The 18,219-nt window shown below is 38.0% G+C and overlaps 1 protein-coding gene across 1 annotated transcript in view; it reads right to left on the bottom strand.

Moving 5' to 3' along the window:
• tmie (transmembrane inner ear) overlaps positions 1–15,481 on the bottom strand; it is a 44,346-nt gene extending 28,865 nt beyond the window's left edge. The window contains exon 1 of the mRNA XM_056465600.1: positions 15,149–15,481. Coding sequence (XP_056321575.1) covers positions 15,149–15,295 — 147 coding nt within the window. The 5' untranslated portion in view covers positions 15,296–15,481. The remainder of the gene's footprint in view (positions 1–15,148) is intronic.
• Positions 15,482–18,219: the final 2,738 nt, after the last annotated feature.

The following is an 18,219-nucleotide window of genomic DNA, read 5'->3' as shown; positions in this document are numbered from 1 at the left end:
TCTTTTCCCCTTAGCAAAGAAACTTTCCAAAGACGTCTGTTTCTTACTCATTTTGCTGCATGTGGGTTAAATTTGGGCACTCAAGTGACTGAAAAGTAAGTGAGAGAATACGGTTGTTTTTCAAAATATATATATATATATAATTATATATTAAAAAGATCGTTCAGACTCGGATAATTAATAAAACGGAAATAACTAGTGATTTCTTGTGCGGCCCGGTACCAATTGATCCACTAACCGGTACCGGTAAAAAAGCTAAACAAATAAACTTGAATTGAATTTAATTGAAATAATAATTTATTCAAATTAAACACTGAACATGTGATTTTGGATACAGGCAAAGAAGCAGGAACATCGGTACAAGATCTAGCATTGGCAAAACAAGCAGCTGTAATCTAAAGTCCAAGAAACAGAAACCAAAGTGATTTATACTCAAGTGTAACCCAAACTTTTTGAATGCTTAGCTTCAGCTCTGACAGATTCAGGGGACCATACAGACACCAATTGTGACAGTAGCTTTAAAGTAAGAGTTGCTGCTTTTGTTTGAATAATTTAGCAGGTTTATGTTATACAAAGCTGTAGTGGAAAGTTGGAATGAAGGATTCGCTCAAGTGTTGACAAGTTGTCCATGTTTCTGCAACAGGAATCAATCAATCCAAGTCTTATTTGTAGTCTTCTTCCTAGGTCTGAACTATTATACCTGCAAACAGACTTCACTTCACTTGTCCTCAGTCTCCAGGTCTGAAGGTCAGTTTGTTCTGCCCAGTAAATCTGGTGACACAAATCGTCTTGGGAACTGTAAAGTCTGCAGAAAAATTGATGCAGTTGCTTATACGATACTATCTTCCATCCTGTCACATTGGAGACCACATTGGAGAGAATCATCATGGTTCTGGAGGTGATGAGCAGCTGCTGGTCTTGTATGTTGAGATGTCATGTACCAACATGATCGTAGATTCATCTGCCAAAAAGTACATGCCCTTTTGACACGGGCATAACAAATTCTGTCGAGTCCTGTTTGGTTATATGTACTTTACAATAGATAAAGTTCCAAAACCACAGTGAAAGTTTGGTGATCATTTATTGACCCCCCATGTCATTTCAAACCCATTTCATACTCAATACATAATATAATACTGAACTAACAACACAAAATTATTGCAATATTTTAAGGTGAAATATGTAGGAGAGCTTGGTAACAGAGGTCAATTCTTCTTAATTATTAACTAGTGCAAGGGTGCTCAACACCGCTCCTGGAGAGCTACCTTCCTGGAGAGTTCAGCTCCGACCCTGATCAAACACAATTAATTAGGACCTAAACAGCACTTGATAATTACAGGCAGGTGTTCTTGTTATGGGTTGCAGCTGAAACCTGCAGGACGCTAGATCTCCTGAAACAGGGTTGGTCATCCCTGAACTAGTGGCTTATTACCCAAGAAATTGGCTGTTTATTAGTACTAATAAAAGTAAATATCCTTTATTATCCTACTCTGCATCACAAATCTTAGCCCATAACCCAACTACTACCTTAATAACTAGGTATTGTTTTAAAAATGGGTTAAATTATCCCGGACGAGCCCCCAAAAATACAGCAAATTAGTAGCTTATTTAGTTAAAATTCGTAATTATTGGTTTGTTAACAGCACAAACTCCTTTATTCATTCATTTTCCTTCAGCTTAGTCTCTGATTCATCAGAGGTCACCACAGCGGAATGAACCGCCAACTATTCCGGCATATGCACGTTAAGTTTTATGCAGCGGATGCCCTTCCAGCTGCAACCCAGCACTATGAAACACCCATACACACTCACATTCACACACACAGACACACTCATACACTACGGCCAATTTAGTTTATTAAATTCGCCAATAGCCCATGTGTATGGATTGTGGGGGAAACCGGAGCACCCGGAGGAAACCTACACCAACATGGTGAGAACATGCAAACTCCATACAGAAATGCCAATTGGTCCAGCTGGGACTCAAACCAGAGATCTTCTTGCTGTGAGGCGGCAGTGCTAACCACTGAGCCACCGCGCCACCACAGCACAAACTGTACCTAAGTTTTTAATAGAAGTAGTATCAGTTCTAAAACATGCTACTTTAGGTATGGATTTTAATACATTTAATACAACTTGTTCCTGGTCCAATAAAATTAAAATGTCCATATATTCTACAGCTGAAAATACGGAATTAAGTTAGACTGCAGCATGCACGCACACTGTCACTGGCTACATATAAATAGCCCATTTTTACTGACATTTGGCATTATCAGGACAAACAAAGATTCCCGCCTGAATTTTTAGCACTATGTTCAATGCTATATATAGTTAATACAGTTTTGTCACACATTTTTTCAGGCTTTTGTGGATCTCTTGCTGACAGGTCGGACACACAGACCCTCCAGTCCCACTTTTCTCCTAATAATACACTTACATGAGATGAATAAACCACCTAAAGCACTTTGAATAATCATACTACTAAATCCAAATGCCATATGATGATTTAAATGACGTTCATGCAGCAAGGGAAGAAAGATTTTGAGGAGAAATAGATTAGACAAATATGTAATTCCCATATTATTTAATATTCCGAGCAGACACACAACATCATAAGACGTTATTATTAGGTTAGATTTAGATTGTGATGTCAGGTGACCAAAATTCAATGTCTAACCAGCGGCTAAGGACAACGTTATTTTGACGTCCAGTAATGACGTCAAATAACGTTGATATTTGGTTGTGTTGGAAAGTAACCAAAATCCAACATCAAGCCAATATCTTAAACCAATGTCATATTGACATCAAATGCTGACATTTATTCGTCAGGTATGGCAACCAAAATCCAATGTCTGATAGACGTCATAGTGGTAACGTCCACACAACATCAAGCTGTAACTTGATTAGACATTGATATTTGGTTGATTTTAGATTGGGCGTTGGACATTGGCATTGACCTGACATTGGGTTATGACCCCAACCTGATTTTCATTTCCAAGTAAAATGCAACGTCCCCACGACGTTGGGGTACAACATATATTTGACGTCATGTTAACATCATGTGCCTGCTGAGTTATTATTATTGTATTTAATGTAAGTTTGAGTTTATATATTATTTTTGTTGCATGTTTTTGCTAAACTTAATATTTAAACCGTTGTCAATATGTATGACAATGTTTAAAATAAAAATTAAAAGGTTTTGAGGTAGAAGAGCGTTTTGATTTCAGGTTTGTAAGCCATTGGAACACCATTAAACAAAACCGAAGTCAGAATCACAACTACCCATTCCTGTGAACATGTTGAATCTCCAGATGCAATTACAACCATTCGGATAACTCTGCTTTTGAGTTTGAGAGAGAAAAACAGAGGGAGGTGGGAGGCAAATCCATAGCCTGAGACTTTAAACTGTGTTGAGGGAAAAAAGCTGATTACAGTCAAGTATTGACTTTTAGCAGATAATGGAATTGGGTATTTCAACCAATCATTGTGGAGATGAAAATTGCATGATAATAGGCTGCTGATAATTTAGCAATGCGTACAGAGGGTGAAGAATATTTATCAACCCGTCATTCAAGCAGCATGTATATGTAAAAATGACACAAGAGTCCTAAACCGCACAACATAGATTACATCCCAAATGACTGAACATGTTCTCGCAGTGTTGGCGTGGGTTTGCTATGGGTGCTCCGCTTTCCCCCACAGCCCAAACACATGCACTAGGGGTGAACTGATTAACTAAACTGGTTGTAGTGTTGTTACAACCTTATATTCGTCTTGTCTCATCTGTCTTTTCTGTTTTGCTTAGAACACATCTAATTGGCCACTTCCAGCTTGCTTGTTCCTGATTGGCCTACAGTGTTTTAAAAAGCCATGACACTACTTCCTTGGCAGCCATCTTGTTTTTGGTCACTTGCTTTGTGTTTGTTGATACTTTTGTATGTAGTATAGGCCACGGTTTTTGAATGTGTTAAGTCTGAATATTGAGATTTGTGAGTATTTTTTGTGTTAGTGTTTGTTTTGTTTATGATACTTTGTTCCACTGGTTTGTTTGACCTTTGTTGCCTGCTGACATTGCTTTTTGGATTGTCCTTTAAATATGATTGCCTGTTTTGTAAACAGTTTGTAAATAGTATATATATTGGGATAGTAAGGAGTTTGACGCCATTTTCTTTGTAAAACCTTTGACCTCAGTTTTTTTGTGTTAGGTAGTTAGGGTAGTGAATTGTACTTTCTTTTCTTTTCTTTTTGATCAGGTAAGTTAGAGATTTAACATAAAGGAATTTTTGTTTGTTATTTTGGCCTTGTCAGCTAAATTTTTGACTTCATTTTCATTGTCTTGTCTTTCATGATGTGCACCATCCCTAGACGGTGCGTAACAGTGTATGTGTGCGAATGAGTGTGTATGGGTGTTTCCTAGCACTGGGTTGCAGCTGAAAGAGCATCCTCTGTGTAAAACATATGCTCGATAAGTTGCCCTTGATGAATAAAGGGGCTAAGCCGAAAGAAAATGAATGAATGAATTAAAAATCCCGGACGAGCCCCCAAAAATACAGCAAATTTATAGTTTATTTGGTTCGAGGGGAATATATTTTCAATGAAGTGACAGAAATCTCTAAAATATTATTTAAAAGCATCTTCAATTTTGTTCCAAACCTAAACAGATGTGATTAGAACGACATAATAAAGGTTTGTTCAAACCTCTAAGGGTAACCAAAATAAATGCTAATGCTTCCCTAAGCAAGACCCATTAACAGTTAGTATTGATTCATCCCATTAGTTTTAAGTATTGACTGATTAACATTATATTTTTTGGTAGATAAGGTTAGCGTTTCCTGTCAGTATGACTGAAGATAAGAGATGTCCCTCAGCTAAAAGTAAATTACTATTGATGTTTCAGCCGTATTCAATAAAGTCTGAGATTTCCACATGGCCTCCTGCCGTGTCACATCAATAGATAGAGCGTTTACAGCTCGTGCAGACATTCGGAGCTTGACACCAACTGAGTTTACTGTACAACCAGGCTAACAATTCACATGCAGAAACTCTCCAATGTGTTTATATCCTCAGAATTATGGAGTATGGATTTATAGGTCTGATCAATAGGCTGATATCTTAACCAGAGAATGAAGAGAAATCCTTTCTTACTACACTTACTACGTAATATCATCAGAGCGGAGCGCCTCAGGGATGTGTACTGAGCCCGCTCCTGCTGTGAATAAATATCACCGAAAACCCAAAGAAATTCCTTACACTACTCCCTCTGTGCCGAACTGAGTCCTTTCTGTTCTGTTAAGCTGCATGGGCTCTACATTGACATCAATCAGACAGTTAGCAACCTCTGTTTTCATGCGGTATCGCATACTTTCAGCTGAAACCAAATAAGAGGATTCCAGTCAAGGAGATGCTTTTGAAAATTAATGTATTCTACACTGTAGGAAATACATCTGAAAAACGTCCTGGCAGAAAACCACCATACATTTTCCATCAAGCTTCAACTGACCTTTCTTTCAACTCTAAAACAACACTACGAAATGTAAAATACCTGTGAAAGATCACTATGGATTATTGAAGGGCCTATACAAAAAGATGTGATGTTTGTCACAGCTTTTGGTTCAATTTGCATTCTGTATGTCTTTCATTTTGTCGTATATTCAAAGTTATGTTTCCTGTTTAGTTATGGTTCCTGTAATGTGACTCCCAGTGCCCTCATGTAATCTGTCATGTGCTTCCTATGTTCATGTTATTATTGGTTGCAATTGGTCCTGGTTTTATTGGTGTGTATCATGTTTTGGTGCATTGTCATGTGACCCCCCATTGTTTTATATATACAGTGGTCCCTCGTTATTCGCGTTCTAAAAATAACCAGCACTAGGTGAATTCTGCGAAGTAGTCAGCTCTATTTTTTACAATTATTATAGATGTTTTAAGGGTGTAAAACCCCTCATTACACACTTTATACTCTTTTCTCAGACAGGCATTAACATCTTCACACTTTCCTCTCTTGTTTAAACACTCTCAAAGTTCAAACCTTCGTAGAAAACTGAGTCCAGTATTGTAGAACGAAACCAATGATTAAAACCTGTTGTCATGTGGGGGTGTCACGGACTAAAGTGAAGTGCAGGGTGGGGGTGGGGTGTTTGTCTCTGTGCCACCCCTAGCAAGATGCCGCCCTGGGCAACAGCCCATGCCTAAATCCGCAACTGCTTGTTAGAAATCGCACTGCTAGTGATCGAAGATTTATGTTCATTTGGCAAGCTGAACGCATTCTGTACTGTACAGGAGACAAGTTCAAGTTAAGTCTAGTTACTGTCTGGTTTGGTTGTTGGTGCAATATACTGTACAGTACACACACATCAGCATTACACTTGCCAACAGTGGAGTTTGTTCCAGAAAGCTAGACCTTACCTATGAAATCAGCAGTAAACTCTTCTTCGTCCGCATCAGGGGAATCATCCCCAATGTCATTCAGTGAAATTTAATCATGAGGCTTTAAAGGTCATCTTTCGTCACAGACTTAATAAAGATCCCAACTCCCTAATGCCTGACAATATTCCTCTCTGGACTCTGGAAAAGTCCATTGATTTTTTTTTCTGTGCTTTTAAATTGTTCATTTACTGTGGGAATTGTAGAATGACGGATGATTCAATCCCACAGTACTATCCACCGTTCCAGAGTTTGTCCATGTCAAGAGTACCACTCCAGAGGCTCTGTGCCTTTTGCAATTCCGAATCTGGAGATCCCTGAGATCTTCCACAGTCAGCAGCACTTCATATTTGGAAATCACGACTCTATGTATAGACCGCATACCGCATCCCCAGATCTACGCATGGAATGATAACCAATTTTTACCGAGCTTTGGAAAAGTTAAGGTTTTAAAATCACTGAAATTTTCTGTTATAACATTCCTACTATATATTTACGTTTTTGTGTGTGTGTGTTTTTATTGATAACCGTATCTCCAGCAACAAAGGAGCCTCCACATCAGAAGCAACTGGTCAGCCTACGATCCAGAAAACATTTGAAAAACAAGTGGCTTATAAGGCAACATCCAGCATGTTGTAGACCTGAACAGGGCAGTGACTTTATATGCACAGAAAAGAACAGCCTGATCTCATGAGGAAATTTAGTAACTATTAATGTAACGTTGTAATGTAATGTAACTACTATCTTTTGTCAGTTTAGTAGCTAATTCGTGTGAGTTCAGTCATACAAAAATGTAAAATTTTAAAATGGAGGCGTGACCAAACCCAAACCCCGCCCCTAAACAAAACCGTCATTGGGAGATAAGCAAATCGTACTAAATTGTGCGAATGAGATGAAACGAATTCATACGAATTAGCCACTAAACCAAAACCTTAAGAACTGCTGTGAGATCGTGTTGGAAAAGAAAGATCTCCAAAGATGTCTTGTCAAGTTTTCAAAGAAATCGGTGTTTTTGAAATTAATGACATTAAAAGTCAATTACTTACTTGAATTATTTAGTTGAATTATTGTGTTTACTGCTCCAAACTATCAAAAATGTTTCATAAAATAAAATATATTGTGATCAATGGGGCAACATTTGGTGTTTTTACCCTTACGTTTTAAAAAGGACTTATTTTAGAGCAGTAATCACAATACTGTGATAACGAGATATTTTTATCAAAGGTTATCATACAGTACTGTTAAAAACGTATACCAGCCCCCCATGCCTAATATATTGTTTCAAAAGAAAGCTAATGACTTCACATAAGGCAACTATTTTGGATTCTAAAGGTGTCGCATGCAAATTCACCCAGTTTGGCCAGAATTGGCTACAAAAAATTTTTCAAAAAACATTGCGATGATGTCAAAATCGATAACCCAATTAAACTTGCGGAACTGTTGAGTATAAACCAGCCTTGAGGCAGCAGTGTCTACTCTGAGAAGGCCAGCTCAAATCCTTCTGTATGCCCTGACAAGACCATGTTGTGAATAATTCTCGATCAAAATAACTTGCTCAAAGGAGGATTTGAGAATTAAAACTATTATGATTAGAAATATGTTCTTTGCACTAAACTAAAAATTGGGGGGGGGGGGGGGTATAAAGGGGGGCTAATAATTCTGTCTTCACTTGTATATGGGCTAAATTCAGTAATACTATGATAAAAACAGGATAACCATAACCCGAGCTAATCAAATACAATATAGGTGCGTCCCAAATCGCATGCTTATGCACTATTCTACGCCATTTTGTAGTATAAGTAGTAAGTAACCCAAATGATTTTTAGACACAAGTCTTGTCACTGAACCTTCAATAATGTCCAGTATAGAATATGTGGTCATGCTGCAGTGGAAACAGAATGAATATTGTGTCTGACTCCATCATGAGCTTGGAGGACTGCATCCATACATCTCTGCACTGACTCAAATCACTGATTAATAAAGTCATCTGGAATGGCAAAGAAAGCGTTCTTGCAGGACTCCCAGAGTTCATCAAGACTCTTTGTGTTCATCTTCAACACCTTCTCCTTCATCCTTCCCCAGACATGCTCAATAATGTTCATGTCTGGTGACTGGGCTGGCCAATCCTGGAGCACCTTTGCTTTCAGGAGCTTTGATGTGGAGGCTGAAGTATGAGAAGGAGCGCTATCCTGCTGGAGAATTTGCCCTCTCCTGTGGTTTGTAATGTAATGAGCAGCACAAATGTCTTGATACCTCAGGCTGTTGATGTTGATCATCCACTCTGCAGAACTCTCACATACCCCATACTGAATGTAACCCCAAACCATGATTTTTCCTTCACCAAACTTGACTGATTTTTGTAAGAATCTTGGGTCCATGCAGATTCCAGTAGGTCTTCTGCAGTATTTGTGATGATTGATCTAGTTCAACAGATGATCCATCAGAAAAATGCACCTTCTGCCACTTTTCCAAATGATCAACTAGAAGTCCAGTTATTATTTGTTGCTCTTACAACTGAGATCCACGACGATACTTTTGTCAAGTAGCGTATAGTGTGCCATTTAGGACGCAGCTTAGGGTTTTAGTTGAACAAATATTACATTAGAACCTGCAATGCATGAATACTGTACAGATTATCAATTTATTTTGAAGGCCAAGCACAGAATTACTCATATGAAATCAATTGTGTAGACATGAGTGTTGTTTAAATGTCAGATCATCGTTTGATGTGTTTCCATATTGAATTCTGACATTTTCTACCAGTGTTACTCAAATACTAATAAATATGTTTGACATTTGCCTTTGATAGGCGGCTCAGTGGTTGGCACTGTGGCATCACAGCAAGAAGGACACTGGTTCAAGTCCCAGCTGGGTCAGTTGGCATTTCTGTGTGGAGTTTGCATGTTCTCCCCGTGTTGCCGAGGGTTTCCTCCGGGTGCTCCGGTTTCCCCCACAGTCTAAACACATGCGCTATAGGGGAATTGGATTAACTAAATTGCCCATAGTGTATGTGTGTGAATGTGGGAGTGTATGGGTGTTTCCCAGTACTGGGTTGCAGCTGAAAGGGCATCCGCTGCTTAAAACATATGCCGTAATAGCCTGCTGTTCATTCCACTGTGGCGACTAATTCAACTAATGGACTAATTCAAATGCAAATGAATAAATGATGCCTCTAAATGACAACACAGTACAAAAATTGACAGTAGATAAGTGAGGGAAAAGAGCCCAAACCAAAACTTCTGAAGGAATGTGTAACAAATATCTATTTTAAAAGCTTATCTTTCTGTGTTTTGTCTGTCTCTGTGGATAAAACAAGAGCTTGAGAAACCAATAAAATAGCAAGAGTATCAGTATTAGGGTAGAAACACATGGCCTGTTGGTTTTAAAGATTTATCGAGTCATTCAATGTTCTTGACAGTTAATCAGTCATGAGCTGAAATCGCTATTCTGTGTGACACAGAGAGTTCAACCGGCAGTAGATCACATATTGATATTTCTCTTTGTAATGTACATGTCGCTGCTCCTCTGCGCTCTAGAGAAATAAAACTGTAGACTCTTATTTAAGGTGCCATCTTTAACAAAGAAATTGACAACGAAATTAGACAGGTGGATGTTGTAATGTCAAACATCAGTCTGCACATATTCCAGTGTAAATAACTAATTTCTAATAACGGATTTCTTTTATCTTTGCCATGATGACAGTACATTCTATGAAGCCAGATCAGTCTCAAAAAGAATATATTTACAAAATAAAATTCCTGCATGCACAGCACAATTCATATTTACAAAACACAATTCGTAAATTCAAAACACGATTCAAAATTACAACACACAAGTAAAAATCATAAATATTTTCACCAAATGATTTGTAGTTGTGTATTTTTTGAATCGTGTTTTGAATTTACGAATTGGATTAATTTATTTACGAATCGTGTTTTGAATTTACGAATTGGATTTGTGTATTTACGAATCGAGTTTTGAATTTGCGAATTGGATTTATGTAATTATGAATCATGTTTATTACTCGTGTTTATTATTATTTATTAATTGATTTATTATATAATATGATTTATTTTTATTTATCTATTTAATTATATAATTATTGCTCCGGTTTCCCCCACAGTCCAAACACATGCGCTATAGGTGAATTGGGTAAACTAAATTGTCCGTAGTGTATGTGCGTGTGTATGGATGTTTCCCAGGGATGGGTTGCAGCTGGAAGGGCATCCGCTGCGTAAAACATATAAGTTGGATAAGCTGGACAAGTTGGCGGTTCATTCCGCTGTGGCGACCCCAGATTAATAAAGGGACTAAGCTGAAAAGAAAATGAATGAATGAATATTTTTAGTTATTTATTTATTTTTACTTATTTATTTTTATTTATTATTTATTAATTAATTAATTATTTTTATTTATTTATTTTAAATAAATTACCATTCTTGGTTAAAATCAACCAAATGAGTCAATCAAGTAGTGGACTGTTCAGACCATAGACTGTAAAATATATGGACGGAGTATCCGTGACGTCACCCATAGGTTTCTGAAGAGCGCAAAAGAAGCCACAAGTAGGCGCGGCCAACCGTCGCCATTTTGTTCGCGCGTCATCGCACCCACGGCGGGATACCAAACAAGGGCAAAGAGGCGGAGAGTGGGCGGAGCTACAGACACCTGCTGGCACTTTGCTTAGACCTGGCAGACAGACTTTACTTTGGGAGAAACGCTTGATACTCCATTACCTGCGACTTGTTTGTGTTCTGACCACATGTGCTTGGCTGTACACTATATCAGTAAAGTGATTAGACTTTCAAAAACACTGTAGTAATACATTGAGCCACTAAACATTGTTCTTATGATGTTTTTCTACAGAAGGAAAACGCGAAATACTTCCAAACACTTCAGATGTGTGTGTGTTAGTAAATGCAAGACTATTGATAAACTCCAGCATAACACTGTATGACAACGCTTCAGATGACTGTTCTAGAGCCTACAGCAAATCAATCTGTCACATTCTGGAGTGCATTATGGGTCTAAAGAAAAATATTAATGATAAATGATCTTAAATAAAACAAATACATTTATAGAGATGGTATACAAGTATATAACTTTACTCATATGGGAAACGGAGGCCACGTGAACGGTTTGTGAGCACAATTAAATGCACACAGCATCCCATATCATCTGATAATTGTAAGAAATAAGTCCAAAAGGCAGCTGACTGTGTAAAGCCACATAAAACAAAACAAAAATACGATGAATATGCCGAGATCAGTGGCTAATCTGCCGGATTCAGCTGAGGTGAAGTGACGGCGACCAGCGAGACCTAGCTGTCACTCAAGAGGCCACGCCCTTAATTATGCAAACTTAATATAACCTAATATAAAGGAAATGGATGAGTTATAAAAAAATTCACCCCCCTCACAGTTGTCATGGAGGGTAATAATAGCTATATGAACCAAAATCGTTCTTTGTACCAGGCTGTAAACACCTTTTTTTCTGCTGTAAAGTTGGCCATTCTAGCAGAGGGCTCAATTGCACTTTGCTCTATTATGGAGCCAGGACTAGCGGAATTTTGATGAATTGCAGTTTCAGTTACTTCCGTATTGGCCTCCCGAGGGAGAGCGGGAGGTTGCCGCTTGGTTCAGACCTACAACAATTCACCTACCACCAATTATGGGTGTAACTACCATGAAAACATTAAGAAATGTATTGAAAGAGGCCATTAATTATTATTACCCATAATATTTACACATCAATATTGCCAGCATCTGTTAAATATCACTATAAAAAAACATTCTGTCTATAATATATTATGTATTACATGTTTTCTTAAGGTGCCATGGTGGCTCAGAGGTTAGCACTGTCACCTCAAAGCAAGAAGGTCGCTGGTTCGAGTCCCAGCTGGACCAGTTGGCATTTCTGTATGGAGTTTGCATGTTCTCCCTGTGTTGGTGTGCTCCGATTTCCCACGCAGTCCAAACACATGCGCTACAGGGGAATTAAATAAATTGGCCGTGGCGTATGAGTGTGTGTGAATGAGTGTGTATGGGTGTTTCCCAGTAGTGGGTTGCAGCTGGAAGGACATCTGCTGTGTAAAACGTACGCTGGATAAGTTGGTGGTTCATTCCGCGTGTGGGGGCCCCTGATAAATAAAGGGACTAAGCTGAATGAAAATAATTGAATGAATGTTGTCTTAATTTTAATTTTTCTTTAGGAAAAAAATAGCTTTCTCTAAGAAAAAGCACAGTAAACACTGGTTATTCGAAATGTAATTAAATTAAATTTGATCAAATTAATCTGTGTAAAAACAATCCTTGAATGAGATGTGAGGATTTGAGGAGAAAACAAAAGATTCTTGATGCACTCCAATGAATTATTCATAGGGTATATGATAAATAACACAGAGAGAGCAGGCCACAGATGCACACGCAGGTTTTTCTTTTCATTTATGTGCAGCAGAATACAAGACGAATTAGGAAAAGGACTGAAAAGAGCTCCTTTAAGTATATTCTTATTTTTAAAACGTTATTAACTTCCAACCGTAACATTGTTCGAAACTAGCACATAAAGATAAATACAAAGCTCGATCAATCAGACTGACAGATTATTTGTAGCGCAGCCTCATAATTTGAACTGATCTGTTTCAGTCTTTTCAAAAGAGAGCTTCTCTAAAATCTGAAGTTCATCCCATAATTGCGAACGTAATAGGAAAAGGTGGATAGCTGACATGATTAAAGCGTTTTCAATCACTCCTCTAAAGCCTTATTTCTACTCTTCACTTCCTGTCACCTCTTCACTTCAATTAGTTTTCTTCTATTTTCCATGAATTCTGCTTTCATAAGCACCGTGACAGTGGTATAGGCACTACAGGAACGACTGGAATTTAAAACACATGCTCTCATTCACTCGAAGAAACAAGATGTTTGCTGCTTGCTCAAACTACGAGCTGAATCAACACGATTCTTGAGGTTGTTTTGGTCTTGACCACAAGCAAAGAAACGAATTTGGCTAACATGAACATGAAACCAAGGCTGACCTTATTAGTAACATGAGTATGACGTCAGTGAAATGATTGCAATTATTATAATTATAATTATCGCAACACTTGATGAATTGTCCAGGGAGTGGCAGTGAGTTCATCCAGCTGTTTTATTGAAAACAGATTAGTTTAAAATGGGTTAATGTATGCACAGCCCCAGATCAAAAAAATACAATGTCGAGTGGAATCAGTTGTCCTTAAGCGTTTTGATTAAAAATCCCTCATTGTCTAAGTCAATCTTCAAAGAAACCAGCCCAAAGCACAGGACGTCAACATGACGTCAGATTGACGTTGTACCCCGACGCCATTTTGATAGGAAATGAAAATCAGGTTGACGTCAGAACCCAACATCAGGCCGACGTCAAGACATTGGACAGACATTGCACTTTGGTTACTTTCCAACGCAACCTAAAAACTCCAAAAATCATTGTCCAATCATGTTACAGCTTGACATTGTGTGGACGTTACCACTCTAACGAACAAATGTCAGTATTTGACGCCAATATGACGTTGGTTTAAGTTGTTGGCTCGACATTGAATTTTGGTCACTTTCCAACATAACCTAAAATCAACAAAATATCAACGTCATTTCACGTCATTATTGGACGTCAAAATAACGTCCTTAGATGCTGGCGACCTAAATCTAATCTTATGATGTTATGTGTCTGCTCAGAGGGGTCTCAGTATAATATTATAAATAAGATTATTGTAATATCAATATTTCTATACCTTTCGCACTTGTTTGTTATTTTTCGGATAATAAATTAGGGTTGTCAATAATTAAAGGGTTACAATAATTATAAGTATAAAACATACGAATATATATAAGATTGACCCATTTTATGTGATTGATTTATAGAATAAGGTTCATTCATTCATTTTCCTTCAGCTTAGTCCTTTACTTATCAGAACATGCAAACTCCACATAGAAATGCCAACTGGCCCAGCCGGGACTCGAACCAGTGACCTTCTTGCTGTAAAGCAACAGTGCTAACCACTGAGCCACCGTGCTGGATAGAATAAGGTTCATTCATTCATTTTTCTTCGGCTTAGTCCTTTATTTATCAGGGGTTGCCACAGTGGATTGAACCGCCAACTATTCCAGCATGTTTTACACAGCTGCAACCCATCACTGGGAAACACCCATACACACTCATTCACACACTCATACACTACGGCCAATTTAGATCACCCAATTCCCCTATAGCGCATGTGTTTGGACTGTGGGGGAAACCGAAGCACCCGGACTGTTCTGTTACAGTCTAAATAGCAACGCGACAACAATGCGCCTTTATAGACCAGCACACCCATGAGTCCACAAAGTGGCGCAAATTGATTTGCTATTTAAACAACGTGGTGCACAATACATGAAAATGACAGTTGCGCTGGTCTGAAAATAGCAACAAATCGCACCAAACACATCTTGCGCTTTATTGCACAGGGTGTATGGTAGGACCCCATGTGTTTACAGTTAAAAGGAGAATGAATGCTAACAGAATTACAAAAACAGTCCATCAAAGATATCTATTTGTTTTTACCCACATGTGACTCTCATTCAGACCGCCGCAGTTATGTCAGTGTATTGACTGCCATAAAAATAAAAACTCGCCATCTAGTCTATTCGATACAAAAGAGAACGAACGACAACAGCAGTGCAGTTTAGGCCCCATAAAACACAAGCAGGTCTTACCTCCGGGTCTGGTATCTGTGCCGCCGCGTTAAAGAAATGATGTGAGATCAACACCGCCGTTACGCTCATCAGTAAAGGGACCAGGGATGGCGGCTGATTCCCAGGCCCCTCCATCGCCATTTTCCCTCTTCTTCTCCCACGTCTCATCCCTCCCCTTCCTTCAGCCTGGACAAAACAAAACTGCGCAGGACCACAATAGTGCAGGTGATTGATAGCCTTTGGGAAAAAACGGCCACCTCCCTCTACATTAATGCTTTTTTGCGTCTCCTAATGCTACTCTGAGAACGCCAGGCACTGGACTGAAGGCCATTAATTAATTAATAGCCCCGGTGTGGTTTACAGGCTTGTCGCCGGAGCACACAGAGGTTACGAGAGCTGCTGGGGGAAGGGACTTACACACATACACACACAGAGTTGTGTAGGGCTCAGTGTTGTGATCACGTGTTCATGTATTTGTGTGATGTTTGTAATGTGATATGCCTTGCCGAAGGGTCTGCAACAGGTTTTAAGGTAAACTGTAAAAAAGACTTGTCCCGACACAAATCTAGTCAGTTAACATAATCATTTAAGTGGATTGAACATAAAACAATTAAGTTGGCCCCAAAAAACCTCAGGAATTGTGTTTTTTCAACTCAATTTCTAAATAAGTAGTTTCAACAAGCTGCACAAATCATTTTATGAGTGTAACACTATTGTTTAGCTGTCCTCAACTGATATGTGTTACACTTTATTATTATTATTTATCAGGAGTTGCCACAGCGGAATGAACCGCCAACTTATCCAGCATTTGTTTTACTGTTTTACACAGCGGATGTCCTTCCAGCCGCAACTCAGCACTGGGAAACACCCATACACACTCATTCTCACACACACAAACACACACACACTACAGCCAATTTAGTTCATCAATTCCCCTATAGCGCATGTGTTTGGACTGTGCAACCGGAGCACCCGGAGGAAACCCACGCCAACACGGGGAGAACATGCAAACTCCACGCAGAAACGCCAACTGGCTCGAACCAGCAACCTTCTTGTTGTGAGGCAACAGTGCTAACCACTGAGCCACCGTGCTGCCCAAGCAGCAAAAGTGTTTTTTTTGAGTGTATTTTGTTCACGTGTTGATGTTTTTGTCTGATGTTTATACGATCCACCCTAAACACTGTTGTTTAGCTATGCACGGAGATGAGGAGAATTTACCAAATGTCTTGTGTAAAATTCTGATTTTCCTGTTTTTAATCATCTAATAAAAAAAATCACCTATATTTACTTGGTCAAAGGTGAAAGGGATTTTCAAACATCAATATTACATTGTTATTATTATTATTATTATTATTATTAATAATATTATTATTATTATTATGAATCATAATTGTTATGAAGTTATTATTATTACATTTATTTTTACTGTTTTTATTTAAAAGAACTAAGTATAAGTATACACGTAACATTTACTTAGAATGTTTACATTCACAAAAAATAAACAAATGGATAAAAAAATATTAATAGATAAATTATAATAGTAAAAAATAATAGTGACAGCTTAAAAAAAGATAATACATTACATACTGTAAACAAGAAAAGTAGATAAATAAATAAATTCCAGCATTAGACCAGCACCAGGAACCCAGTATTTCTTAACAGTGTGTGTGTGTGTGTGTGACAGGTGTTATAGAGCGGCTCCTAAATTAAGAGGAATCAAGAGGCAAGTTTTCTTGTTGGATTTATTTATTTTTATTTACATTCTTAAATATAATTTACTCACCTTATTTATCACCTTAAATAAATAAATAAATAAATAAACATCCAGATTACTTTGCAGGAATATTCAGTTTTTTTTATTATTATTATTTAAATAGTTAATAATTTGCACATTCATCCATTCATTTTCCTTTGGCTTAATTCCTTATTTATCAGGAGTCGCCACAGTGGAATGAACTGCCAACTATTCCAGCTTATGTTTTTATACAGCAGATGACCTTCCAGCCACAACCTAGTACTGGGAAACACCCATACACTACGGCCAATTTAGTTCATCAGTTCCCCTATAGCGTATGTGTTTGGACTGTGGGGGAAACCGGAGCACCCGGAGGAAAACCACACCAACACGTGTAGAACATGCAAACTCCACACAGAAATGCCAACTGACCAAGCCTGGACACAAACCAGTGACCTTCTTGCTGTAAGGCAACAGTGCTAACCACAGAGCCATCATGCTGCCCAATTTACTCACATTTTAAGTGTAAAAAATAAAAAGGTCAGATTATGTTGCAGGCATATTCACAAAGTTTATTTACCCAAATAGTTAATAATTATTAGCTATTTATTGACACATTATTACAAAAGGCACACAGTTACATTTTCAAGCTCTTCATGCAAAATAAAGCTTTTTTAAAACCTTGACAACACTAGATAAAAAATCCCAGCATGTTCAAGGATTTCCAACACCTTGTGATGCAAAGCACATGAATGCGAGTCCCATGAAACATGAGTCACGGCTACTGATAAAGAGCTCAAAGACTCAACTTAAATTGATATGGTTGCTTCAGAAAACTCATCTTTATCTCACATTTGCTTTGTTTAACACTATCAGTTAGGCTTGGGGAGGTTTTATTAATATTCCCAAACATGACAGAGCCTTCATTTTTTTAGCGCCATTTAACAGACGTTTGATTTCCAATCTGCCATGATAGATACAAAGAAACGTGTCATAAAATGTTGCCACATTAACATTCATTGCACTTTGAAAGCGCTGAGAGACGTTCAATAAGCAGTGCAATGTCGTTTTAGAGAAATGTCACATGCACAATTTCCCAATGACCTCTTCACTCTTATTTTCTTAGACTGAAAGACCCTGAAGAATTCCTCGACCGTCTACTGAGAATCACCACATCTGAACTCATTCTGCTTGCCACGCAAAGAAATCTCCAATGAAACCTGATCATAGTAATGATACTATAAATAGCTCTAAATCTCTGTAATTCACTAGCTTAATATATTAGGCATGCAGAGTCTTTTAAAGTATTTAAAGTATCCCTGAACACACAGTTTTTTATTAAGAAAAAATGTTAGAG

This window comes from Danio aesculapii, chromosome 2, assembly GCF_903798145.1.
Source record: "Danio aesculapii chromosome 2, fDanAes4.1, whole genome shotgun sequence".
Taxonomy (NCBI): Eukaryota; Metazoa; Chordata; class Actinopteri; order Cypriniformes; family Danionidae; genus Danio; species Danio aesculapii.
This window is presented reverse-complemented; position numbering and strand designations above follow the sequence as displayed.